The sequence below is a fragment of the Prionailurus bengalensis genome, chromosome D1 (genome assembly GCF_016509475.1).
Source record: "Prionailurus bengalensis isolate Pbe53 chromosome D1, Fcat_Pben_1.1_paternal_pri, whole genome shotgun sequence".
Taxonomy (NCBI): Eukaryota; Metazoa; Chordata; class Mammalia; order Carnivora; family Felidae; genus Prionailurus; species Prionailurus bengalensis.
In genome coordinates this window covers 8,832,219-8,859,948 of record NC_057346.1, presented here as the reverse complement: position 1 = coordinate 8,859,948, position 27,730 = coordinate 8,832,219, and the positions used below count along the sequence as shown (strand labels likewise).

At 41.5% G+C, this 27,730-nt stretch overlaps 1 protein-coding gene, 1 long non-coding RNA gene and 1 pseudogene across 3 annotated transcripts in view; 2 read left to right on the top strand and 1 right to left on the bottom strand.

Moving 5' to 3' along the window:
- ARHGAP20 (Rho GTPase activating protein 20) overlaps positions 1–4,224 on the top strand; it is a 128,425-nt gene extending 124,201 nt beyond the window's left edge. For both annotated transcript variants that reach the window (XM_043579281.1, XM_043579280.1), the window contains one exon: positions 48–4,224. In XM_043579281.1, the coding sequence (XP_043435216.1) occupies positions 48–1,903 (1,856 nt within the window). In that variant the 3' untranslated portion in view covers positions 1,904–4,224. The remainder of the gene's footprint in view (positions 1–47) is intronic.
- Positions 2,529–5,218, bottom strand: LOC122482934. Its single transcript, XR_006297251.1, has 2 exons — positions 5,156–5,218; positions 2,529–2,619 (listed from the first exon to the last, which is right to left on the bottom strand). It is a non-coding gene; the product is annotated as an uncharacterized LOC122482934 (long non-coding RNA).
- Positions 5,219–13,016: 7,798 nt separating this feature from the next.
- LOC122483510 lies at positions 13,017–17,508 on the top strand (annotated as a pseudogene).
- Positions 17,509–27,730: the final 10,222 nt, after the last annotated feature.

The window sequence follows — 27,730 nt, the reverse complement described above, 5'->3', positions numbered from 1 at the left end:
AATTTCGGTAAGTAAAAATGTTAATTATAGTTTGATTTTTTTGACAGATATCTCTTGCTTCCAACTGAACGACTCCTCCTATGACAGCTTGGAAAATGAGCTAAATGAGGATGTCGATGCTCCTTGTAGTGACTTGGTGAAGAAACTTGGTCAGGGTAGCAGAAGCATGGACTCTGTGTTAACCCTCAGTGACTATGACCTCGACCAGCCTGAGGTGGAAGGCCTCTTAACCCTGAGCGACTTCGACTTAGACCGTTCTAAAGATGAAGACATTCAAATGGAACGGCCTCTTGAACCCAAGCCGGTGGACCTCACGGGAGTGTATGCAAAGGTCCCACTGCGGGATCAGGCCCGGGCCCCGTCGGGCCTGAGCACTCCTGGCTACCTGTCCACAGCTGCCGCAGGGGTTCCAAAAAGCCTGAGGCGACACCGACGCTCCTCAGAGCCCAGCATCGATTATCTAGATTCTAAGCTTTCGTATCTCAGGGAATTTTATCAGAAAAAGCTACGCAAGTCCAGCTGTGATGCAATTCTCTCTCGAAAAGATGAGGATTATCTGAAGCAGAATCAACCCCTCCAGGAAGAGGGTAAGACATGTTTTAAACAGAGTTTAGTCGCAGGCACTGATACCAAGAAAAACACCACTAATAAAAATGTTAAGAAGAAAAGCTTGTCTGCTAATGAAGGAAATCATGTGAAACTCTTTTCTAAATCCAAGCCAGTGGCCATTTCTGTGGCATCTTACAGTCACATGTTGTCTCAGGACCATCCCGGGAGCCAGCCCTTCGGCACAGACACATCTGGATACTCCCCGACACACACAGCGGATGCCCTCAAGAGCTCGCGGAGGCACCGGCGCTGCTCGGAGCCCAGCATGGATGACCAGCACTGCAAACTGACCTATCTCAGGGGAATTTATTCAAAGAAACAGCATAAAACCAGCTGCGGAGCCGGTCTCCTGCACGGAGAGGAAGCTTATCTGGAGCGGCACAAGTCTTTGCAAATGGAGGGGCAAAAGCTCATTAACCAGAGTTTGGTGATGGGGATTGAGGTGGGCAAGAGCAGTAGCACAAACAGGAACACCGAGAAGGGCTTACCCCCAAGACTAAATGTTTGCCCGCGGACCAGCTACTCCAGCTTGTCCTCCCCAGGCACTTCCCCCTCTGGCTCGTCAGTGAGCTCCCAAGACAGCGCTTTTTCTCAGATTTCGGAACACTCTGTGTTTACCCCCACTGAAACTTCCTCTCCAATAGATTGCACTTTTCAAGCTCCAAGAAAACAGGAAGAGCTTGCTTCTGATTTTAGCAATTCCAGCCTCATTTCTGCAACTCCTGGTCCCTCATCAGGGCAGGCCAGCAGCCGCCTGGCGTATACAAAAAAGGATGTTGTAGAGTGGCACTCACAAATACATTCTGTAACTCTTCACCCAAGCACATGGTTGAGAAATGGTGTGGCCAGTTTGAAAAACTGGTCCCTCAAAAAGAAGGCAAGGGCGTCCAGACCAGAGGAAAAGAAAGTAAGTTCTCTAAAAGGACCCATGGAGCCACCTCCCTATGCTTCTGGTATTTCAGAAGCCAGCCCACTGCAAGAGACACAGGAAGACATGCCCCAAAGGGCAACGGAAGGACTTGGAGCTGTGCAGACAGCCCAGTGGTATAGCTCGTACCCCAGCCAGGACTCAGAGAAGCACTGTAGCTCTCCATTCAGCCTGGTGGAGGATGGACTCAAGCTTTGTGTGAAGTCACACAAGGAAGGAGAGAGCAGTGAGCAGCGCTCTCCTGGTACTCTGCCGTGTAAGAGATCCTCACCCAGCTCTTTGACTGTGGACGATGCACCCAGCCCAGACTCGGGGCCTACAGTGGTTTGTGATATTGGGGACCAGCATTTAACCAAAGACGTTTAACCATAGTAAGAACGTGATATGTACAAGAGCAGAAACTGGGCTAATAATGACATAAAGACAAGAGTACTATGACCCCTTTGTATAAAATACGTGGGATGGGTAGCATAAGGATAATCATTGCTAACACTTAGGACAACAAAAGAATTCTCTTTACTGAGACTATTTGGCAAAAAGTTTAGACTAACAAATTTCAGCTCCTGTTTGGGAGGCTTTTCCTTATTAGAGCATGGGATTGGTCCTATCATGTGTTTTTAGAGATAACTAGCAGGGGGCCAGAGAAAACATCTTCTGTAGGGAGAATATGGCCTACATGTTGAGTGAGATTCATATCCTGAGGCCAGGATATCATAAGTGAAGAATAAGGACTGTGGAAACGGGGAGGGTGCAGAGAAACGTCCGTGTTCCGTGGAATATGTTTAATAACTAAGCAAGAAAAGGCCACTAATCAAAGTATTAAAAAAAAGAAAGTATGTCCAGTAATGAAGGAAATCATGTGAAACGTTTCCCTCAATCCAAGCCACTAGCCATTTCTGTGACATTCTCTAGTCACGTGCCATCACAGGGAGATTCCAGGAGTCAGCCCATTGATGCGGCTAGAATGGAATAAACTAGAATATCCAAGAGCCATGAGTATGATAGTTTATTTGTTGGTTGTGTTGGTTGGTTGGTTTTTCTGTTGGTGTTCCACTGTTCTTCCAAGGCTCCGGGACACGGGGCTGTGAGGAGGAAGAAGGAAATGGTTGCTTGTTTCAGGGTCCTTTTTAAAGATGCCAGTGCTAGGAACATTCTCCAGAAATGCAACTTTTCCTATTAGGAGACGACCTCCTGACCTCATCCGCTATCCTAGTGAGGCAAAGAGGGCCACACGAAGCTGCTGCCAGCATGCACTCAATGGAGGCTCCTCTTTGCTGTGCTGGGTAGTGTTTTTCCACAGCCCTGCCTCTTCGATTAGCAGCCAGAAACAATTACTGATAAATCATCCCCTTTCTGACGGCCACTGGCAGTTGAGAGAGCGGTTTTAAAGTTGGCAGTTTACAGAGAGTCACAGAATGGAATCCCCACCAAAGTAGCAGCCAGGCCTTCCTCTCAGACAGTCATTGGCTTTGGATTTTCTTAACTCCACAAGTTTTATATACTTTTGTCCCAGAGTATTCGTGGTTTACATCCCATTGGTTTATCTCACATCCATCAATGCTTCTCCCCTCTCTGACCTTAAAGGTCATACCTGTACATCTCCTGGATTATCTCCACGGATTCTTAGGCCTCCCAGCCAGTATGAAAGGATAGAATCAGGAATGGATGTGCATCTCCCTTCATTTTAGCTACTTACAAGAAGTTGCTTAGAACCCATTTACTCTCTTTAATTCACCATCAGGTGGACCTTTCTCCCACAAACTAGCTTATCCCCAATTATTTTTCTTAGCCACTAGGAAACTTTCATGTCAAATGTTCTTTCCCTGTTGTCCTAAAGGTTTCCTTTCTCAGTTATAGAAAAAAAATAATAATGTTTTCTGTAAAGTAGAAGTCCTTTCAGTATTAGCTGTAAGTGCTGCCTACCTCTGTGGGACATGGCCCCTGTTGGCCCTAAGCATTGTAATTAACTTTCAGAACTCTGTTTCCAAAGAGCTCCTTCATGACACTGGCCATCTCAGTCACAGATGTGAAGTAGATTGTACCTGATAAACAGCCACTCCTGTATTTAGACTCCTGAGTGTCCATATGCATCTTTTGTGGTACACTATCTAAAGGCAATAGGGATTCATTTCCCTTACCCTTAGGGCTTACTACTGTTGGAACTGCAAGATGTGAATGACATTCTTACAGCTTGGGGTGTCTTTCTGGAAGAAATTGTTTCTCCACTTACAAAATAATAGTTCTGTCCTTTTTTCTTTCATATGGGTGGGTAGAAAATTATCCACCCAATTTGAAGCATAGAAGAAAATAGATGCTGAGGTTTTCAATAACTATTCCTATTCGCTGTGTTCCCTTAGATACTCCTGTAATATTTCATGTGAATAGTTTGTTAATATTGCTGTAAAGTATTATATTGTATGATTTGAAGACAGACTACATGTCATTTTATTATACTCTGTCAATCTATAATATATTAGACTGATGCTTTATCTAAAATGCTTTGAGTTTGTATAATATATCTTGACAAATTTTACTACCATATGTAATGTAATAAATGTGTATTTTTGTACTTGCAGAAACTGCTGCTAACTTTTAAAGTTGTTTGGTTTTCAAGGCACTGATAATGGATATGTATGAAGTCCATGCTGTCTATTAAATAATAAAAAATATACATGCTGTAGAGTTAACAGTCCCTCCAGAGCAATATTGCCCTTTGTAGAATTGTTAATGAACCCAATTTCTGCTTAAGCTTGGAAATTTTATAAAATGTACTTAATATTGAATTGGAACTTTGAACTTTTAGTCATAGACTATGGTCAGTCTTTCTAGAAAAAGAGGGTGTTTTTTTTTTCTTTTATGTTTTCCTAATCTTATCATTTACCAAAAAGTCCTGCTTTAGACACATCATCTTCATTTTCTTAGAGATTGTGTTTTCATTTTGCTCCTGGAATCAGATATGGTCTATGTTCTCATATCAAAAGAACCATTAATTCAATTCGATCGATTGTAGATCTTCTTACCCAAATTTGAACCATTCTGCCCCGAGTACCCAGTTGACCCCAGACACATCCAGACAATCCAAGATATCTGGATTCAGGTACCCCAAGACATCAGAACTTATAAAGTCATGTAAACTTACTAAATGTTACCGGTCTCTCATGACTGCTGTATGTTTCCCTTCTCAGGATTCATTGGGGTTCACTTTTTGCAAGTTCAGCCACCATTTCAAAGAGATTCAAAAATATAAACTACCTTAGTCCAGAAAAAGTGATTTGCCCTAATGGAACCCTGAAGACTACCTACCAACTCCACAGTTGGAAATGGCACTGATTACATCTGGGTGGTGTACAGAGACAATGATGTTAATTTCTCTCTAAATTTTACAGAAATACAGATAATTTTTCTTTTAAAAAAGAGTTCAGTCGACTTAAAACACTGGATTCAAGGAATTATCTCACGTTGTGTTTTTCTACTTTTCATGGCATGACATTGAATTTGAAAGGATCTAATGTATCCTTGAACTACTGGCATATTCTGTCTGTTGAAAAGAAACTCTTAAGAATATTATGTATCTTAATCATAATTATGGTAGTAAGTGTTTTACTGATATTTTCCTACCTTGTCATGTTTTAATGGCTTGAGAGGAAGTCTTTGTAAACTGCATAGATCAATACAAAGAAAAAATGGAATAATAAAGTTAGGTAAGATGTTAACTTTCTTTAATATCTATTCTGGTTATCAGGATATCTCATAAGCTAAGTTTCCTGCTGAAAGGAAGAGTTCTCTTGAGTTCTGTGCTGTCTACCCCAAGTATGAGTCCTACTCATTTTCTGAGCCACCTGTGAGTATAAATCCTTCATCTTTATTGTTTGTGGGGTTTTTAAAATACAGTGAGCTCCTTGAGTTTCCAGTCTGCATCATGTCAGATGTATGGTAGAATTGGCAGAAGGTGTGCAATTTGGAAAATTGTGTTGTGAAGTCTCAAAGAGACATGTACAGAGGGAGGTATTAGACGCATATTGTCCCTAACTTCATAGAGTGTGTGTTCACTAGAGCGTACATATGTATGTGGATAATTCAGGGTCTTTTTCCAGCCTATTTAATTTGTGAGGGCAAAGTAAATACATTTTCTGGAGTTTGGTTTTATTTCACATGGCAGTATTAAGGTGCAGACACGAAGGAAGGGATTTAAATATTATTTACGTATAGGCTTGATTCTAAATCACAGTAACTTGGAATCAAATTCAGAACTTCTGGCAGCTTCTTGATCTGCTTTGAAGAGTGAATACATTGGCCAGAAACCTGAACTTATGAAATAGACCCATTTCTGAGCAAGTAACATGGATGGTATAAAGAAATACTCTGCCAGGTCACAGGGGCTGTGATTGCTACCGCCTAAAATTTTCAGGATGAAAAGAAACATTTTATATCTCTGTTCAAGAATGAGATGACTGAAAAATAAAAGAAGATAAAAACAGAGAGGGAGGCAAACCATAAGAGACTCTTAAACACAGAGAACACACTGAGGGTTGCCGGAGGGGTGTTGGCTGGGGTGGATGGGATAAGTGGGTGATGGGCATTAAAGAGGGCACTTGTTGGGATGAGCGGGTGTTATATGTAAGTGATGAATCACTAAATTCTCCTGAAACCAACATTCCACTATATGTTAACTAACTTGAATTTAAATTTTAAAAAAATGAGATGTCTGAGAAGCAGAATCATCAAAATACGTGAATACAGAGAAGCTAACTTATTGAAGGTACAGTAAATGGAGAGAGGAGGAGGAAAGCTGTGGATGAGCTCATTAATTAAAGCAAGAAACTGAAGTCACAGGGAGTTCAGAGAAAATTGGAAAAGGGGGAAGAGTAAGGCTTGTGGGGAGTGGAGGGTGTCATAAATGATTTAATGCTATTCGGGTAGTTTAATTGTTATTACCAGGTACTCGTCTAGTCCCTAGAGATACAAGGTGAAAAAAAAATTGTTTCAATCCTCAGGAACTTTAAACAACTAAGGAAGAAATTAGGCTGTGTAGAAGAAAGCTAATAGTAATATTCACTGGGCACTTACCGTTGCCTGCATGCAACTGATTATCAATACATCCTATGTATTGTTTCATTTAATGCTCACAGTAGTCCTGTATGGTGGGTACATTCAGCTAGAGCATCAATCTGACTGTGGGCTCGTTTTTCTCACCTTTTCACCTTAAAATTGGGATGGTAATAAAGCTTCTTCCACACTAGGGGCATCTGGGTGGCTCGGTCTGTTGGGCGTCCAATTCTTGATTTCGGCTCAGGTCATGATCTCATAGTTTGTGAGAGAGAGGCCCACATCAGGCTCTGTACTTACAGCACGAAGCCTGCTTGGGATTCATTCTCTGCCCCTCCCCACCCCTTCTCTGCCCCTTCCCAGCTCGCTAGCTCTCCTTTTCTCAAAATAGATAAGTAAACTTTAAAAAAGAAAAACTTCTTCTGTAATAAAGCAGACAAAAGTTATAGGCATGAGGACCAATCCAAACTCTATTTAAAGTTAAGGAAACAGCTAGATATATCTAATACAAAAAAATAATAACCCAGTATTGGGACTAATTCAGAAAACTATGACAAATGTAAAAATTATTGAGCTGAAAATTTGTTCCAGAGAAAATGGTGTCGACTTGTGTCTCCCTACTTCTCCCCACTAAATACAACTACCAACCCTGGAAATAATACAAAAGACTACCAAAGGAGAACTCTAAATGGTGGTAAGGAGAAGGTGAATTGGTTCAGAAACCTAGGGCTAGAGAAACAGCACAGTAATTGAGCATCTTACATCCCCTTACCCCATAGAAAAAGGTGACCAAAGCCTACCTTTCTCAGCCTGGCAACAGAAGACAGCCCAGATGTGTGCATTTCCCCCGTGATCAATCCAGAGTCCTTCTGACACCTTCAGGTAAGCCAGACACCACCTGCAAGTGGAATAGATGAATGCCCTGCTAACAAGTGGCCGTGGCGAGAGTTATCCTTTCCTACTAGGCCTGAAATCCCTCTTCCCCACTGGGAGATACCAGAATGGCCAGGCAACAACAGAAAGAGGAACCCAGTCAGAACAGGCAGCTCGGCCTGGGAAACATCTCTCTCTCTCTCTCTCTCTCTCTCTCTCTCTCTCTCTCTCTGCCCCTTCCCAGCTCACTAGCTCTCCTTTTCTCAAAATAGATAAGTAAACTTTAAAAAAGAAAAACTGATGCCCAGCAGGCATAAGACTCCCCTCCCCCAGCCAAGACACCAAGACAGCCAGAAGGCATGGTCAGGAGGCCTCTACCATGAAAAGCACCAAGCCAGGGGAATCTAAGGCCTGTGGGACTAAGAGGCTTCTCTGGCTGAGAACAGATCACAGTGACCCCAGAGAGTCTAAAAATTAAGTGGCCCATGGACCCACAACTCCTGAATATAGGCCAGGACCTGTGAGTAATAACATCCAAAACATCCAACATTTGTATCTTTGGAGTTCCAAAAAGAACTCCAAAACGCTGAAACAGTCATTCAGGGAAATGGTGACTGACAACAGCCCAAATTTGGTGAAAGACCAATCTACACATTCCAGAAGCTGAATAAGACCCAAACTACATAAAGCAAAACTGTATGTCTTAATTAAATGTTTAGAAACTAAAGACAAAAAAAGGTCTTGAAAGCAGACAGAAATGACATCTTACCTATAAGGGAACACTAATTTTCAGATTAATCATTTGAAACCACAAAGACCAAAAGAAAGTGGCACATGAATTTTCAAGTGTTGAAAGAAAAGAACTGTCAACCCAGAATTTCATATGCAGTGAAACTGTCTTTCATGAATTAAGGGTAAATAAGGACATTCTCAGATGAAAGGAAACCTAAGAATTTATCACTAACCGGTATACCCATTAAAGATTGGCTAAAGCAAGTTCTTTAAACAAAAAGTAATAAAAGGAGGAAATTGGGAGCAGTAGGAAGGAAAAAAAGACAACAGACAGCAGAAGTGAGAGTACTTGATAGACTAGTCTCATGAGTTTTATAAATCATATTTAGTGCTTGAAACAAAAATTGTAGCATCATTTGATACTCAGGATAGGGGCACCTGGGTGGCTCAGTTGGTTAAGCATCTCACTCTTAATTTCAGCTCAGGTCAGATCCCATGTTGGGCTCTGCTGCAGAACCTGCTTTGGGATTCTCTCTCCCTGTCTCTTTGCCCCTCCCCCACTTGCGTGCACATGCACTCTCTCAAAATAAGTAAACTTTATTAACAAAAAAAAAAAAAGATACTCAAGACAATGATATTTAAAAGTGGGAAAAATAAAGAGAGCTAAATGGAAATGGAGTTCTCATATTTCCCTCGAAGTGGTAGAATGTTGATACTAGTGAAATAAGATATGATATATATGTATATTTTAATACTTAGAGCAACTATAGAAACTAGATATTTGGAGAGTCTATCTCTCTAAAACACTAAGTAAATCATGGTGGAATCCTAAAAAAAAAATGGTTAACCCACAGTAAGGTAAATAAAAAGAGAGGAACAAGAAACAGAGTAAAAAGAAAAAAAGAAAAGAAAACAAAATGGCATACTTTAGGTCTACATATCAAGAATTGCCTTAATCACAAATGATCTACATAGACTAATCAAAAGACAAAGATTGACAGAGTGGATTTAAAACAAAACAAAAAACTACCTAACTATATCCTATCTACAGGAAATTTACTTCAAATTTATGTAGGTTGAAAGTAAAAGGATAAAAAAGATATACCATGCAAACATTGGTCAAAAGAAAGCAAGGGTGGCTGTATTAAAATTGGATAAGGTGGACTTGAGAGCAAAGAAAATTGCCAGCAACAGGGACATTCTATAACAATAAAGGGCTCAGTCCGCCAAGAAGACATCACAGGCCTAAAATGTGTATGCACAAACAACAAAGCTTCAAAATATGTAAAACAAAAACTGACCAAACTGAAAACAGAAATAAACAAAACCACAATTACAGTTGAAGACTTTAATGCTCCTCTCTCACTAGTTGATAAAGCAACTAGACAGAACACCACCAATGATATAAAACTCATGAATGCCATAAACTGAAAGCTTAATATTGGCAATTATAGGACATTTCACCCAAAGATGGCAAGATACACATTCTCTTCAATTGCCCATGGAACATAAATCAGAACAGACCAACGCCTGAACCATAAAACATTAACATTTTAAAAGAATTAAAATTATGTTGCATATGTTTTCTGAGCACAATGCAGTCAAACTAGAAATCGATAACAAAGATAACAGGAAAATCTTCAAACACTTGGAAGCCAAAAAACACACTTCTAAATAATCTATTGGTCAAAGGACATTTTAACGGAAATTTTTCTAAATCATACAACTAAATGAAAATACCTGTCAAAATACGTGGGATACTGCTAACAGTGTTGAGGAAAATGTATAACATTGAATGCTTACATCATAAAAGGAAAGATCTTTAATCAATAAGCTAACTTTTTCAAGAAACTAGAAAAAGAAGAGCAAGCGGAAGAAAGGAAGTGAGAAGGATTAGAATAGAAACCTATAAAATTGAATAATAGGAAAACAATAGAGAAAATGAAAACAACAAGTTTATTTAAAAAATAAAGTATAGGGGCACCTGGGTGGCTCAGTCGGTTAAGCATCCGACTTCAGCTCAGGTCATGATCTCACAGGTGGTGAGTTCAAGCCCCACGTAGGGCTCTGTGCTGATAGCTCGGAGCCTGGAACCTACTTCGGATTCTGCCTCTCTCTCTGCCCCTCCCCTGCTTGCACTCTGTCTCTCTCAAAAGTAAATAAACATTAAAAATAAATAAATAAAGTATATAAACCTCTACTGAGACTGATGGCAAAAAAATTGGAAAAAAAAAACATAAACCACCACTATCAGAACAAAAACAGGTTATCATCATAGATCCTACAGTATTAAGAGAATAATAAAAGAATACTCTGAATAATTTTTACATTCATAAATTTGACAATTTAAAAGAGATGGGGAAATTCCTCAAAAAACACAAATTACCAAGCTTCAACCAAGATAAAAAAAAAAAACCTGACCATTCCTATAACCATTAAATAAGTTGAATTCACAATTTAAAAACACCTGAAAATTATAATAAATACATACACAAGCTAATAAAGAAAAATCTCTAGGCCTAAATGGTTTCACTGGAGAAGTCTAACAAACATTTAAAGAAAAATTAACACCAATTTACATACAACGTATGTAAATTGTAACACCAATTTACATACAATTCTATTTTCCAGAAAATAGAAGGGAGCACTTTCAATTCATTTATGAGGCCAGTATTACCCTGATTAAGGAAACCAAACGAAGCCAGTACAAAAACAAAATTGCCAATTAATGTCTCTCATGAACTTAAATGCCAAAAAACAAAAATATTAACAAACCAAAAACAGTGAATAAAAAGAATTACGCAATATGACCATGTAGAATTATTTTCCAAGTATGCGGGATTGTGTAACATTTGAAAATCGGTCAGTGTTACCTATGAAAAGCTAAAGATGGAGAATCACAATATATCAATTAACACAAAAACATTTGACAAAATTTGACTCCCATTTGTGATTTCTGAAATTCAACAAATTAGAAGGAAATTATCTCAACATCTGCAAAAAGTCTACAGCTATCATCATGCTTCATGATGGAAGAGTACTTACTTATTCCTAAGATTGGGAACAAAGCAAGGATGTCTGTTCTTACTACTCTTATACTACCAGAAGGTATAGCCACTGGGATAGAGAAAGAAAAAATTTTAAAAGATACCCTGGGGCACCTGGGTGACTCTGTTGGTTAAACATCCTGACTCTTGATTTCGGTTCAGATCATTGACTCACAGTTTGTGAGATTGAGCCTTGCATTGGTATCTGCTGTGACAATGTAAAGCCTGCATGGGATTCTTTCTCTCCCTCTCTCTCCTCCTCACACTCTCTCTCTTCTCCCCCACCAAATAAATCAGTAAACCTTAAAAAAAATAAATAAAGATACCCAGATTGAAAAAGAAGAAATAAAACTATTTGCAGATGATGTGATTGTCCACATAGAAAATTCCAAGGAATCTACGGGGAAAAAAAAATCTACAAGTAATAACTGAATTTAGCAGGGTCACAAGATACAAGGTCAACACAGAGAAATCCTTTACACTTGTATATGCTTTAAATATACAGAAACTAAAGTTAAAAATAATACCATTTATAATCACTCAATAAACTTAAATACTTTAATAAAAATTTAATGAAACATGCATTAGGTATGTATTCTGAAAATTACAAAATGTTGACAAAATTCTGATGAAAGAAATAAGACCTAAGTAAATGGAGAGAGATGCATGGACTGGAAGAGTCAACATAGTAAAATGTCATCTCTTCGCAAATTGATACATAGGCTTAATGCAATCCCAACCAAAATCCCAGAAAGGACTGTTGTAGACAGACAAACTTATTCTTTACAAAATACGTGTAAAGGCACGGGCCATAGAATAGCTAAAACAATTTTGACAATCATGAAGTGAGAGGGATCTCTCTATCCAATATTAAGACTTCCTGTAGAACTACAGCAATCAAGACAGTATGGTATTGGAAAGACAGACAAATAGGTCAGTGGAATAGAGTGACCTACACAAATATGGTCAACTGGAATAGAGATCAGGTAGCCTTTTCTACAAACAGTGCTGGTGCATCTGGACATCTAAAGGCAAAAAATACAACAACCTAAATTTCACATGTTGTACAAAAAATTCAAAATGGATCGTGGAGTTAAATGTCAATTTTAAACCATAAAACCTTTAGTAAAAATAACAGGTGAAGATCTTTAGGATCTAGATGTAGGCATAAACTTCTTAGATTTGACATTAAAAGCATGATCTATAAAAGGAAAACATTGGACCTCATAAAAATAAAACAAACTGGACCTCTGCAGAATTAAAAACTTTTGCTCTGAAAGAACATGTGAAGAGGATGTGAAGCTCTACCCTGGGAGAAAATGTTTGCAAGGCACATATATGACAAAGTAGTAGGATATAGAATATGTAAACTCTCAAAACTCAATAGTAAAAAAAAACAAAAACAAAAACAACTTTTTTTTGAAGTCTGGTCTGGCCTATAAGGAGTTTGAAAGTTTTCCTCACAACAAGCAAAAAGGCTGAACAAAGAAAATCAACAAGTCTCCTCAGATCCATCAGAGAATGGACATTGAAGGTAAAACTGCTGCCCCCAAATTGAGAGAGACAGGCAAGCAGATACAGAGAGGGACAGCACCCCAGAACAGAGGCCCAGAAGTAGAAACTTTTGCTGGAACCAGTATTGAGTAAGAAAAATTGTAATTGACATATTGTTGGAGGCTCAGCCTAAGAAAAGGTTGAGAGTTAAAAGTTCCAGGGTGCCCATTCTTAGGAGACCACCACACTTCTGTGAGTTTTACTGACAGGAGCCTTACCAAGTTCTCATGGTAAAGATCAGAAAAAAGATCTTTTGCACTGATGGAGTCAAGGTGGAAGAGTACACACGCCCTTGCCCTTGGCAACCTGGATGATTGTGGTGGGGCCTTTACAGTGGGTACCACAGGCGCCCATTGGATGATACCATTCAAGCAGTCAAAAGGTTTTTGCAATTCTGCAGTGGGAATAAACCACAGACTACAAGGCAGTTTGACAGCTTTTGGAACCAGGGCTCCACAGTTGGGAGGTAGCTTTGCAGTTTCAGAGGTTTATTTTCCATGATTGACGGCAGCATGGTTCAAGTCAGGGGGAAAGAGATCCCTGGAACTCCATCACAAGGGGTGCCTTAACGGAGCCATGCTGGCAGCAAGAAATGGACCAGTGGCATGGTTGGGTCAGCCACAATGGGTGGCATTCTCCTGGCATTAATTGAAGGAGCTGCCTTGTTGACAAGGTCTGCCTCTGCACAATTTCCCAATGGTCCTCAGTTTGCTGAAGACCCCTCTCAGTTGCCTTCAGCCCCATTACCATTGTCACCTTTTGGAAATTATCAACCGTATCAATACACTTTCTTTCCCAGGATTTCTGTAACAGAATGAGCGGTAGTTCAAGAAGGAATTTGAGAAGATAAGTTACAGTCTGTTTTTAAACCATAGGTGAGATAGCTATGGCCAAATAGGCTATGAAAAGACACTTAGCTCTTTTTTTTTTCTATTTAAAGGAACATGGGGAGGGGCAGATGTTAAAAGATAACACATTTATTTATTCTCACTTGAATTGCATTTGTGATTAAAATAGCTAATATCTTTAAAAGAAAATATAATAAATACTTAGAAGATGAAGGACCAAAGGGCAAACAGCAATGAAACCTGACCATCATTTCCTTGGGCCCATCTCCGCCTGGTTTTGTGTGTTCTGTCAGTCAAACAATAAGAATGTACTGGAATTTGCTCTTTCAAAAGGAAGGAAGGAGAGAAGGGAAGCATGGAAGGGAAGGAGAGGGAGGGAGGGAGGAAGGAAGGAAGGAATCAAGGAAGGAATTTCATGCTTCCAGCAAGGAGAAAAGCAGCCATTTTGAAATATGCCTAGAGTATTCTGTTCTTTTTCACAAGGCCCGCCCTGAAGGAAAACTATTTTATGAGCACTAACCAACAAATGGAAATGGTTACATTCAACTCTAGCCCACTTAGCGTTCTGTGGTGGGGGTGGGGAGGATACGCAACTCCTGTCCCTTCCAGCCTTGGGGTCTCACCTGAGGAAGAGCAGGGAGGGAAAGAGGCAAAAACCTAGTCACTGGAAATGTTTTATTCTGTCTTTCAAGAAGCTGGGGGTCAGGAACATAGAATCACTCAGCCTCAGTATCCTAATTTGTTAATGAAAGTTATCTGCTCTACTTAAATGACAGAAAACAATTACTAACTCATTCAACAAACACATATTAATCACTGTGTGCCAGGTGCTATCCCAGGTGGGTACAGCAGTGAGCAAGCCGTGCACAAGGGGAAAGCTCCGGCCCTTGTGGAGTTCACATTCTAGTGTGGAAGGCAGACAAGACAAATAAGGAAATATTTCGTGTATTACATGAGGGTAAGTGCTAAGGAGAAAACAAGCAGGGAAGAGAGATGGAAGCAGCAGGTGAAATTTTACATCAGAGAAGGCTCCCAGATGGCAAGTTTAGGTAACAAGTTGGAGGGAGTGTGGGAGGCAGGCAGAGAGCTTTGTGGATATCGAGCGCTGGAGCATGACTGGCAGTGTGGTGAGTGAGACAGTCAAAAGTTCAAAGCATCGTATACGTGTACAGGTGAGGGAGAAATATTCCGATGTCTTCTTTGGTATTTTGTGGTCTGATTTTTCCTTCTGTTTTCTCTAGCTTTTGTCCAAAGATTATTACCTAAAATCAGAGCCATTTGAAGTCATCTAAGAAATCAGGCCAGCCTCACATGATCCCCAGAGAGGCCACATCTGGCAGAGTTTTCCACGGTCAGGAAGGGGCAAGCATGTCTCAGTGCTCTTTCTCTGGTCCACATTCATCCCTGCATTTGTCTACCTGGGAAGGTGACATTTGAGGTCCACTGAGAACCCACAACTGGGTTAAGCCAAGTCCAGGGTGTGACCCAGAGGCTAGTTTCCCTAAGGCATTTCTCAAATGCCAAACCCTGTCTTAGCTGAGGATGTGTTTTTTGGGGGGCTCTGGTTTCTAATTCTCTCGGTTGCAAACCCAGCACGGTGTCTTTGAGCTTTTTACCCCCCACAGCACTTTCCATTCAGGGCAACAACTAATGCCACATACACACCTGGCTTGTGGCAGTGCACAGAACAGCGCTCGGTCCTTCGAGAGCAGGGCGTACGGAAACAGCACCCAGGTTGGTGATGTTTGACTCAGTCTGGGTCCGAGGAGTTCTCTTACACAGGGCTCTACCTTCCCTCTACACGGTGCCAATGCAGGCTGTGGACTCCGCATGTCGGAGCGGCTGATTTCAGTCAAAACAGCCCTTGGTGCCATGTGGCACCAATGTAAACAACTGGTTGGTTTGGTGTCATGTAGACAGAACGACTCTTTGATGGATTGGGTTTTCGCTTTTCACTCGGCTCAAGTTGGCATGAGTCTAGGGCGGTGCCTGCCAAGTATGTGGGCAGGTGGGGGCCCTGCACGGGTTGCTGTGTGTGGTGCTGGCAACAGACCCGTGTTCCCACCGCCTTTTCGCTGTCTGCAGTGCTCGGTTTCGAGGGTGGGGGCAACAGAAGAGAGCTCAGTTCGGGAAGCCGATAACTAGGGTGGGGGCTGAGTAGGTCAGTCACCTGAAAAAGTCGCAGATGTTTCCCAAGTTTACCGTCTTGTCCAGAGTGGAATTTGCCAGGACTTTGACATTCTCCCCAGCCGGTGCCTGTGTGTGACTGACCAGGCTGCAGCAAAGGCTTTCTTGGAATCTGAGGCTAAGAAAGATGAAAGGCCAATGCCGCCTGTCTGTCTGCAATGGGCATATTGCACAATAATAACTCTCTCTGATCTTTCTTTTGCATGTTCTTGGTTTCTCCACTTCTTTCTTTCAGCTTTGTAATACGACACCCAGCTGCTTCTTATCTTTGCTGCCTCCCCCCACCTCTCGACTCTCCTCTCTCAGATCCACACAGAGAGCACAGACCACTCCTGATTTGAAGCCTTAAAGACCCTGTCACTTCCCTTAATACCCTCTGTTTTCTGGACTCACTGTTTAATGATGCTATAGCCAGGTGAGGACCGTAAACCAAGCCCCTCAACCCCTGCCTTTACCCTGCCTTCATTTCCTCCGTCTTTCAATTACAAGATGTCTTAGACAGACTCCTCATAGACCCCGGAGGCCCCGTCTCGAGGTAGGGACAAGGACCTAGATTTGAATCTTTGATTTGGAGTTTTTTGGCTCCTCTGTAAACTTAGGAGGTGTGGAAAACCAGACTATTGACTTTCTTAGGTGGCTTTTATACTTTTTAAGCTTCTTCTGGAGGATAACAAAGAGCCTTGTACTGTCAGGCTAAGCCCAAAAGACATGGTATTTTCCGTTTGTGGGCCAGCTTCTGGGGTTACCGCAGTCCAGTCGCCCCCCAGGTTTGGCCACTGGGTAGCTGCATGATGAGCTGTGACGTGAAAGACCTGTCTTGACCCTTCTGGGTCTGAGGAGTCAAAGCCACCAGCTCAGCAGGGGCATAACGAGAGTAGGTGTTTTCCAAGTATCCCAAACTCGGAAAACAGATCATTCCCATCACTAGTGGACAATTTACTTCATAAAGAGAGTCCCTGCCTGCTTCCTTTGCAACTTCCAAGAAGGTGGACTGTACTTTGAAGCAAGAAAAGAATTGCCCTCCCTATACCTTCTCTCAAAGACTTTGAATGCAATGGACAGGGGCCCCCAGCTGCTTGGGCCTCTCAGAGGTAGGAGTGGAGATTCCCACATAATTTTCAACATTAAGAAAAGCCAGTTATGAAATCACACGGGCTAATGGCAATATCAGCAGCATCCTTTACTTTTAGTTGTAACACATGAGTTTAAGGTCTGCCTCCTGACAAACTACTTAAGATAATTTAAGTGAGGGATTATTTTGCTAGAAAAGTATGTTTAAAACTGGGATGTGCAGGGAACCATAATGAAAGGAGCCATTAGAGGGGGAAAGGCAAGATGCATTTGGCGGCTTGCTCAGGAGTTTGTTGTGTGGGAACCTCTTCCAGATGTCCCTTTCTTTACAGAGTTCAGCGCCCGACACACAGTCCCAGGGGACTGACACACTTCACGGATTTTTTTCTGGGAACACAGATAACAGGAGATGGATTTAGGTTTCACAATCCTTCCTTTCTGCTCATCCCCCAACAAAGGCGTAAAGATGCTTAATAATGAGGGTTGAGGGTGGAGGAAGAGGGATAAGATAATACAAGCAGGATAATGGACAGGAATAAGGCTGATGATAATAATGGCGGTAGTTACCCTCTGCTTGTGTTCTGTCTCTGTCTTTCAAAAATGAATAAACATAGGGGCGCCTGGGTGGCGCAGTCGGTTAAGCATCCGACTTCAGCCAGGTCACGATCTCGCGGTCCGTGAGTTCGAGCCCCGCGTCAGGCTCTGGGCTGATGGCTCAGAGCCTGGAGCCTGTTTCCGATTCTGTGTCTCCCTCTCTCTCTGCCCCTCCCCTGTTCATGCTCTGTCTCTCTCTGTCCCAAAAATAAATAAACGTTGAAAAAAAATGAATAAACATAAAAAAAATTTTTTTTAAAGGGAGGGGGGTCACCTGGGTGGCTCAGTCAGTTGAGCGTCCGACTTCAGCTCAGGTCATGATCTCTGGGTCTTGAGTTCCAGCCCCGCGTCGGGCTCTGTGCTGACAGCTCAGTGCCTGGAGCCTGCTTCAGATTCTGTGTCCCCCCGACCCTTCTCTCCGCCCCACCCCTGCTTGTGCTCTTGTCTCTCTGTCTTCCAAAAATGAATAAACATTTTTAAAAAAATTTTTTTAAATACTGGTGGTAGTTACTATAAGACTCATGATTGCTTGTCTGTGGATTTCAGAGTTTATTTAAATCCCATCATCCAGAGCCCATTATGATGTCAGCTAAGCAAGTGTGACTACCTCCATTTTGCAGATGAATAAATTGGTTACTCAGTAAATTGGTTTGACTCTAGACCTCCCAATTACTCAGTTAACCTTATGTCTTTCCAGAGTACCAAGCTACAGGGCTATGGTACAGTTTAAAGATGCTACCAGTCCTGCCCCACTCCTAATTATTCCAGAGCCTTTTGGGGTTCCTAGACCTATGTTTTATGGTGGAAAACAACCTCTCACAGGAAAATTAGACTACCCATAACTAATGATAAAAGAAAAAATTTATAGCATCAGAATTGAACTTTTCTCCTCATAAAAAGACATCTTTAAGAAAATAAATGGATAGTCCACAGATGAGTGGGAAAAATATACATAGCCAATATCTGACAAATCTGGGACAAATCAAGAGTAAAAAGACAATGTAATTTATAAAATGGGCAAAAAATCTGAAAGATACTTCACCAAAGGAGGTACACAAATGGCCAATAAGCATGTGAAAAAATGCTCAGCATCATCGGTCATAAAATGCAAATGAAAACCCCCAAGGTAGCACTACATACCCACTAGAATGGCTAAAATTTCTTAAAGGGACATCACTAAAGGATGTGGAGCAACTGGAACTCTCATACATTGCTGAGGGCATTCATAAAATGGTCCAACCACTTTGGAAACCTACCAGTGTGTTATAAACACACATTCACTCTAGCTACTTACCTAATAATAAGACTGACAAATATTTGTCCATACAAAGAGTTATACCCAAATATTCATTGCAGATTTTATAGCCAAAACCACTAAACAACCTAAGTGTTCAGTGAGAGGAGAATGGATAAATAAGCTTTGGCATATTCGTCAAATGGAATGCTACTCATCACTAAAGAGGAATAAATGACAGACTCCTACAGCAACATGATAGAATCTCAAACACATTGTGTTGGGTTAAAGAAGACAGACACAAAAGAGCACATCCTGTATGAGGCCACTTATGTGGAGACCAAGAACAGAAAAAATATATATAAACTTACAGTGATAGAAGTCAGAAAGTGGATACTCTTTCCTGCTTTGTCAAAGATTAGTTGGCCATACTTTTGTGGGTCCAGTTCTGGAGTCTCTATCTATTCCATTGGTCTATGTGTCTGTTTTTGTGCCAATACCATGCTGTCTTGATGATGACAGCTTTGTAGTAGAGACTAACGTCTGGGATTGTGATGCCTACTGCTTTTGTCGTCTTCTTCGAAATTACTTTGACTATTTGGGGTCTTTTGCGGTTCCATACAAATTTTAGGATTGCTTATTCTAGCTTCGAGAAGAATGCTGGTGCAATTTTGATTGGGATTGCATTGAATATGTAGATTGCTTTGGGTAGTATTGACGTTTTAACAATATTTATTCTTCCAATCTATGAGCGTGGAATGTTTTTCCATTTCTTTGTATCTTCTTCAATTTCTTTCATAAGCTTTCTATAGTTGTCAGCATACAGATCTTTTGCATCTTTGGTTAGGTTTATTCCTAGGTATATTATGCTTCTTGGTGCAATTGTGAATGGGATCAGTTTCTTTATTTGTCTTTCTGTTGCTTCATTATTAGTGTATAAGAATGCAACTGATTTCTATACATTAATTTTGTATCCTACGACTTTGCTGAATTCATGTATCAGTTCTAACAGACTTCTGGTGGAGTCTATCGGGTTTTCCATGTATGTTACCATGTCATCTGCAAAAAGTGAAAGCTTGACTTCATCATTGCCAATTTTGATGCTTTTGATTTCCTTCTGTTGTCTGATTGCTGATGCTAGCATTTCCAACACTATGTTCAACAACAGCGGTGAGAGTGGACATCCCGGTCGTGTTCCTAATCTCAGAGGGGAAGCTCTCAGTTTTTCCCCACTGAGGATGATATTAGCTCTGGGATTTTCATAAATGGCTTTTATGATGTGTGAGTATGTTCCTTCTATCCCGACTTTCTCAAGGGTTTTTATTAAGAAAGGATGCTGAATTTTGTCACATGCTTTTTCAGCATCGATTGACAGGATCATATGTTTTTATCTTTTCTTTTATTAATGTGATGTATCACATTGATTGATTTGTGAATGTTGAACCAGCCCTGCAGCCCAGGAATGAATCCCACTTGATCGTGGTGAATAATTCTTTTTATATGCTGTTGAATTCCATTTGCTAGTATATTGTTGAGAATTTTTGCATCCATATTCATCAGGGATATTGGCCTGTAGTTCTCTTTTTTTGCTGGGTCTCTGGTTTGGGAATCAAAGTAATGCTGGCTTCATAGAATGAGTCTGGAAGTTTTCCTTCCCTTTCTATTTTTTGGAATAGCTTGAGAAGGATAGGTATTATCTCTGCTTTAAATGTCTGGTAGAATTCCCCAGAGAAGCCATCTGGTCCTGGACTCTTATTGTTGGGAGGTTTTTGATAACTGATTCAATTTCTTCACTGGTTATGGGTCTGTTCAAGTGTTCTGTTTCTTCCTGCTTGAGTTTTCAAAGTGTGTGGGTGCTTAGGAATTTGTCCATTTCTTCCAGGTTGTCCAGTTTGTTGGCATGTAATTTTTCATAGTATTCCCTGATAATTGCTTGTATTTCTGAGGGATTGGTTGTAATAATTCCATTTTCATTCATGATTTTATCTATTTGGGTCATCTCCCTTTTCTTTTTGAGAAGCCTGGATAGAGGTTTATCAATTTTGTTTATTTTTTCAAAAAAAAACAACTCTTGGTTTCATTGATCTGCTCTACTGTTTTTTTAGATTCTATATTGTTTATTCCTGCTCTAATCTTTATTATTTCTCTTCTTCTGCTGGGTTTCAGGTGTCTTTGCTGTTCTGCTTCTATTTCCTTTAGGTATGCTGTTAGATTTTGTATTTGGAATTTTTCTTGTTTCTTGAGATAGGCCTGGACTGCAATGTATTTTCCTCTCAGGACTGCCTTCGCTGCATCCCAAAGCATTTGGATTGTTGTATTTTCATTTTCATTTGTTTCTATATATTTCTTAATTTCTTCTCTAATTGCCTGGTTGACCCATTCATTCTTTAGTAGGGTGTTCTTTAACCTCCATGCTTTTGGAGGTTTTCCAGAATTTTTCTTTAATACCCCACTTACAACAATGGATAAATCATCTAGACACAGGATCAATAAAGAAAGAAGGGCCCTGAATGATACATTGGATCAGATGGACTTGACAGATACATTTAGAACTCTGCATCCCAAAACAACAAAATATACTTTCTCCTCGAGTGCACATGGAACACTCTCCAAGATAGATCACATACTGGATCACAAAACAGCCCTTAGTAAGTATGAAAGAACTGAGATCATACCATGCACACTTTCAGACCACAGTGCTATGAAACTTGAAATCAACCACAAGAAGCTGGATTTCGATGCAACATAAAAAGGGCGTTTGTAACAACCAGAGCTTCTTGGCATTCCATTCACATACCTACCCATTCAGCCTGTAATTTTTGAGTACCTACTGTGCTGTGACACACCACACTGCATCAGTTGCAGACTCGGGCCTGAAAGATGTTCACTGCAGAACACAGGACAAGGTGTGACTGCCTATAGGTAACGCAGATACAGGGCAGCAAGAGAGAAGCACAGGTACGAGGGCCACATCAAGAGAGGGAAGGATTATTTCTAGGCTCAGCCGGGCCCTCCATGAGGTTCACCAGTCATTTTGCTCCTCCTCATTTATTCTTTCATCCATTCAATAAATATTCATTGAGCTCCACTACATCTCAGGCACTGTTCCAAATGCTGGGGATACTGAGTGGATATGTCCTACTGCCAAAAAGCAAACAGATCTAGCATGTCAGTTGGCGACTGGTCCTATGGAGAAATAGGGTTGCTCTGGATCTTTATCACTCCCTTCAAGCAATCAAATAGTCCCTCTTCTCTCACTGTTGACTAGAGTGACCTCCCACCTCACCAAGAAAATTGCCTCAGACCCCCCTCCCCTGCACATCCCAACTACCATCACCTCTTGCCATTCTTAATTAATTTCTGACTCAGAGAAAAGTAAATTCTGACTCCTCCACTTATGCTCTTCCCCTCCCTCAAAGGCGGTGCTCTACACTAGGTGTTATATGTAGGGGATGAATCACTGGCTTCTACTCCTGAAATCATTATTGCACTATATGCTAACTAACTTGGCTGTAAATTAAAAAATTAATTTAAAAAAAAAAGGCCTTGCTCTATCAGCTCTGCCAGCCCCCATGCTCCTTACCTTTTCTCTCCTCATTCACTGGCCTGTTTGAAATCCACACATTTTTCGTTCCTTATACTCCTAAAGCAACATTCCTTGGCTGCACCCCCAAGATGGCAAGTAGTTTTTAGTCCAGAGCTATTTGGACCGACTGGGGCCTTACCTTCCTGAGCACGGTGGCAAGGGAGAGTTCCCCAGATCATGTGTGGACTCACAGAAAAGATATATCTGATGGGTTATTATGCTACTACCCATGGTCACAGAAAGTGCCAGGTGTTGTGGGGTTGCTGATGAGCACCTGTGGGTCCTGTTGCACCCTGACTCTCCTTCTCAACCTTCAGTGCCAAACTTCTTCAGAGCTCATGTTATGCTTCTTGCCTCTACCAGTTCACCTCATTTTGATTACATCACCTAGCCCACCATGCTTCTGTCTACTGACCTGCTCCTGCAAAGAACACACAGTGATCACCTAAGTGCAGACACAATAGCTCCCCCCCTCATTGTGTCGGATATCTTGGGAGCATTAACTCTTGGTGTTCCCCAAGGTTGTGTCCTCCGGCCTCTGCTCACCTTTCCATCACTTTTACTCTGGTAGCTTGTCCCTTCAGTCTCCTGCCCAGAGAGCTGCCCTGAGCCACTGCACATTTCCACTTGGGACCTGTTGCACATCACAAACTCTTGGTATTTAAAAGAAGACTCGTGGGGCGCCTGGGTGGCGCAGTCGGTTAAGTGTCTGACTTCAGCCGGGTCACGATCTCGCGGTCCGTGGGTTCGAGCCCCGCGTCGGGCTCTGGGCTGATGGCTCAGAGCTTGGAGCCTGTTTCTGATTCTGTGTCTCCCTCTCTCTCTGCCCCTCCCCCGCTCATGCTCTGTCTCTCTCTGTCCCAAAAATAAATAAAAAAATAAAAAATAAAAGAAGACTCGTTATCCTTTCTCCAAATGCTTCCTGCTCCTGAATGGCATTTCATAGTTTATAGTCGTGCTCATCTTGCAAGCACTGGAGCCAGATTAGTTGAGGTGATTGTTGACCTCTTCCTCTCCTTTACCTTATATTCAAATCCATCACACACCCCTTTCTGTCAATACCACCTCAGAAATGTCTCTTGAATTCATGACCTCTTCTCTGTCTTCACTGCCACTTCCTCGGTTCCGGCTGTCGTCTCTCTCCCACAATTGGAATGACCTATTTATCTCCTTTTCTTTATGCTAACACCATGTCAGTCTAATTCTTGTCTTCTGCCACTAGAATTCTTGAGAGACAAACCTCAGCATGCTATTCCCTTAGTTAAAACCCCCTGGAAATTATCCAAATGTCCTTTAACCGGTGAGTGGTTAAACAAACATACCATGGAACACAACCCAGCAATGAGAAGAAACAGACTCTTTTTATGTGACACAATTGGGGTGAATCTGAGGGAAATTATGCTGACCGAAAAAAACAAAAAGCCAATCTCAAAGGCTACATACTGCATGATTCCATTTATGTAACAGTCATGAAATGTCATAGACGAAGTATGGATTGGTGGTTGCCAAGTACCAGGGACAGGGGGATGGGTGTGGCTATAAAGCAGTGACACAGGGGAGTCTTTTTTTTTTTTTAACGTTCATTCCTTTTGTGAGAGACAGAGCACAAGGATGGGAGGGGTGGAGAGAGTGAGGGAGACACAGAATCTGAGAAGTCTCCAGGCTCTGAGCTGTTAGCACTGAGCCCGATGTGGGGCTCCAACTCACGAACTGCGAGATCATGACCCTGAGCCGAAGTCAGACACTTAACCAACTGAGCCACCCAGGCGCCCCTGACACAGGGGAGTCTTGTGATTATGGCACAGTTGAGTATCTTGGTTGTGATGGAAGTTACTCATGGCTACACAAGTGATCAAGTTGCCTAGGGCTGTACATATGCACACACACACAGATGAGTGCATATAAACTGGTGAAATCTGAATAAGCCCTGTGGATTGCATGAATCCTGGTTCCTCAGTTTTGATACTGTGCTATGGTTGGATAAGATACTAACATTGATGGAGGCCAGGGGAAGGGTACCTGGGACCTCCCTGGACCTTTCTTTACAAACTCCTAGGAATCTATAATTATTTCAAAGCTGTAAGGTAAAAAGTAAGTAAATTATTTTTAAAATAAAGTAAAAAACAAAGAATCTCAACAGCTCCCATATTTCACAGAACAAAATACAAACTCCTTTGCTCAACATTCAAGGTACTTAACTATGAGCTTCACATCCCATTGCCCCTCTTTTTAGAGCCTTCATTCATTTGTTCATTCATTCATTCATTCAATAACCATGGGGAACCCATGATGGGCTGGGACACTGAAACTATAATGGTAAGCAAATAGATAAGGCCTCTGCCCTCAGAAACTTCCAGTCTTTGGGGAAAACAACCAGTCAGATGAGCAATTCCACCTACGTGGGCATGTGATACATCTGAGAAGGACAAAAGGCTGTCTCAGTCTCCTCACCATCCCTTTTCATGTGTGCTGTTCCCTCTACCCAAAATGCCCTTCCCAGTACTAGTGAACTTCTAGTGTCAGCTCTTCTATGAAATCTCATTCATTCATTCATTCATTCAGCAAATATTTACTGAGTACCATCTCCGGGCCAGGCCTTGTTCCATGCCTTGGGGTGCGCTGTGGACACCACAGCACAGCCTGGGCCTTCTTGCTGATATTAGTGGGTAAGACACATAATAAACAGGCAAATAGGAAAAATGGCAGCAGTCAGCTGTAAGAGCAGTTGGAGAGCTGTTTTAAACTGGATGGGTCAGAGGATTCTCACCAACCAGATATTGAAACAGATTGCTAAAATGCTAAGAAAGAGCAGGGAGGAATAGTTAAGATAAAGGAAAGGGAAAAGCTGATGCAAAGTCTTAAGAAGGGAAACATTTTGGCCTACTGAAGGAACATAAAGGTTAGTGTGGTACAGCACAGCGGAAGAGGCAGACAGCAGAGGGAAGGTCCAAAAGGTGGGAAGAGGGCCATTTTGAAAGGCTTTATGAATCTGAGTGATAAGTTTGGATTTTATTCCAAGCATAACAGCAAGGATCTGGAGGGCTTTAAGTAGGAGGAAGTCATATCTGATGGGCTTTTTAAATGATTATTCTGACCGCTGTGTGGAGAAGGAAATCTAAGGTAAGGGGGTTGGGCAAGAGAAGAATTAGACAAGTTAGTAGACAAGAGATGATGGCACTCCTTGGTGGCCCTTGAAAGTCCTCGATCACATTGCTGTTGTCCATTTGTTACTTGGTTTAGGGTCTGTGGTTTCTGCGCCTGCCTTCCTGACTAGATGGTTGCTGATGGAAAAGATGGACCATTTGTATTTTTTTTTCTCCCTCATGCCTACCTAGCTCAGTAGTTTCTTAAACTGAATTGAATAGTTACGTCCAGCACAGGAGGAAGGAAAGTGAGTCCAGGAAGACTAGAAAAAAACTGGCATTAAGTAGAGCATGAAGGATGGGTAAAATTTGGACAGGTAGGAATGGGAGGAAATAGCCTTCTGGATGAAGGGGACAGCTCAGTGAAAGAAACAAAGATGGGAAAACAGTGTGGATGGAGGAGGGACAGGATACAGTGATGTAGCAGTCAGCCTGGGGTGATGGCTGGTAGGTGACAACAAGAGAAAATTAATTGGAACGATTGGAAAGATGGGTTGAAGAAAAATTATGGTGGCTCCTTGAAGGTTGAACCAAGGAACTGGTCTTAAATTTTGAGAACAAAAAGGAAGCTATGTAATGTTATTAAGCAGAGGAATGATAAAATTTTGAACCCTGTCTCAGAAAAAAGCCACTGGGTGAGAAGAGATAGGAGATGAGAAAAGTGATTTGGGGGAGGAGGGGGGGAAGCAGCTTTCAAGGTAAATGGTAATGAGTGTTACCTTGATCAGCCTTTGTTCTTCTCCACCTGAAGCACTTTGAAAGCACTCACACCATCATGTCAGGGTTTTTAATCAGCATGAGACTTCGTAAGGTCATCACAGAAAGTACAGGGAGGGTAGGTTAAGATTGTTTCCAGAAAAGTGTGGACCATTTCATTCCATCAGTTTCCAGACAGAAACCTAAGTACAGCTGAAGAAGGTTAAGAAAGATGGAACCTGCAGAAGGTGGAGCTTGAGGCTGGGAGCCCCTGCCCCCCACCCCCGGCCCCGGCCCAGGGACCAAGCGGAGATTCAGGGCCAGCCTGCTGACTCCAGGTCTGAGCGTTTGTTTTCCCACCAGATTTCCTTCCAAGAATGCAAATGTGTTTTCTTCTCTTGGTCACCGGTTTGCCACGCTTCCCAGCTCATTCCGCTGGGTTGGATTACCCGCTGTGTTGGGTTGTTTTCCCCTGAATCCTTCCAGCTGCTTTACTCCCTGCCCTCTGCTTATGTGCACTTTCCCAGTCCTGGGGTGTTCTCCTCTCCCGCGATGCTATTCCCAGCACCAGTTGTGAATACAACTCTGATTTAGCTTCCTCCCTGCCCTCCCCTGCCTACCATTTTCTACTCCTACTCATTTCTATTTATGTTTCACTAGCCTCAGCAAGAGGAAAGGAACCAAAATTTAATATTTATTCAGCTCTTATTACATACCAGGCACCGTGCTGAACAATTTACATACGTCTATAATTCAGTCTTCACAGCAAGTCTATAAAATAGGTATTATTATTGTTTCCACTTACCAGATGAGGAAACTGATGTTCAGGAAGTTTCTATGCCTTGCCTGTGGCTGTAAAGCTTGAAGCCAGGATTTGACCCAGATCAGTGTGACCCCAGAGGTCATCTGCAGCACCAAGTACTTTAATAACTGGTATTTTTTTTCTTTCTTTTTCTAAAACTCACATAAATGATTTCATATCAGGTTATCCTTATACAACTTGCTATTTTTCATTCAACAGTATATATTTGAGATTTATCCATGTTGATAAATTTACCCTACTTGCTTTCATAACAGTATTTCATTTTATGGATATACTAGATTAGTGAATGTCTAAGTCCTTTGCAGTGTTCTGTTATTACAGTGTGCACTCCAGTACTTAGCTCTGTGTGCCGTGTGAGAGGTCTTTTTTAGGGTACATGCCTAGAAACGAGACTTCTCAGTTGCAGGGTATGGGTGCCTCCATGTTTAACGCTCTTTGAGCTGCTCTCGTCTAAGTGGTAGGATCAGTGTATACATTCTTACCATCACTTGGTGCTACCAAGTTCAGAAGCAAATACGGCAAAATCTGGATGGTAGGTGTGTGGATGTGCTGTGTTATCTTATTTTCTGTACTCCCCTGTACTTTTGAAATATTCCATAATTAAAATTAAAACTGTTATGATGACTGCCTACTTGCATCAGTGGCTGGGATGAAGACTTAGAATTCTTACTGATAGTGTCTGCAAATAACACAGAACTTAGAGAAGCAAGACCTGAGAATGCCAGTGTGATACTAAGAAATATATATCAGGCCTTCTAC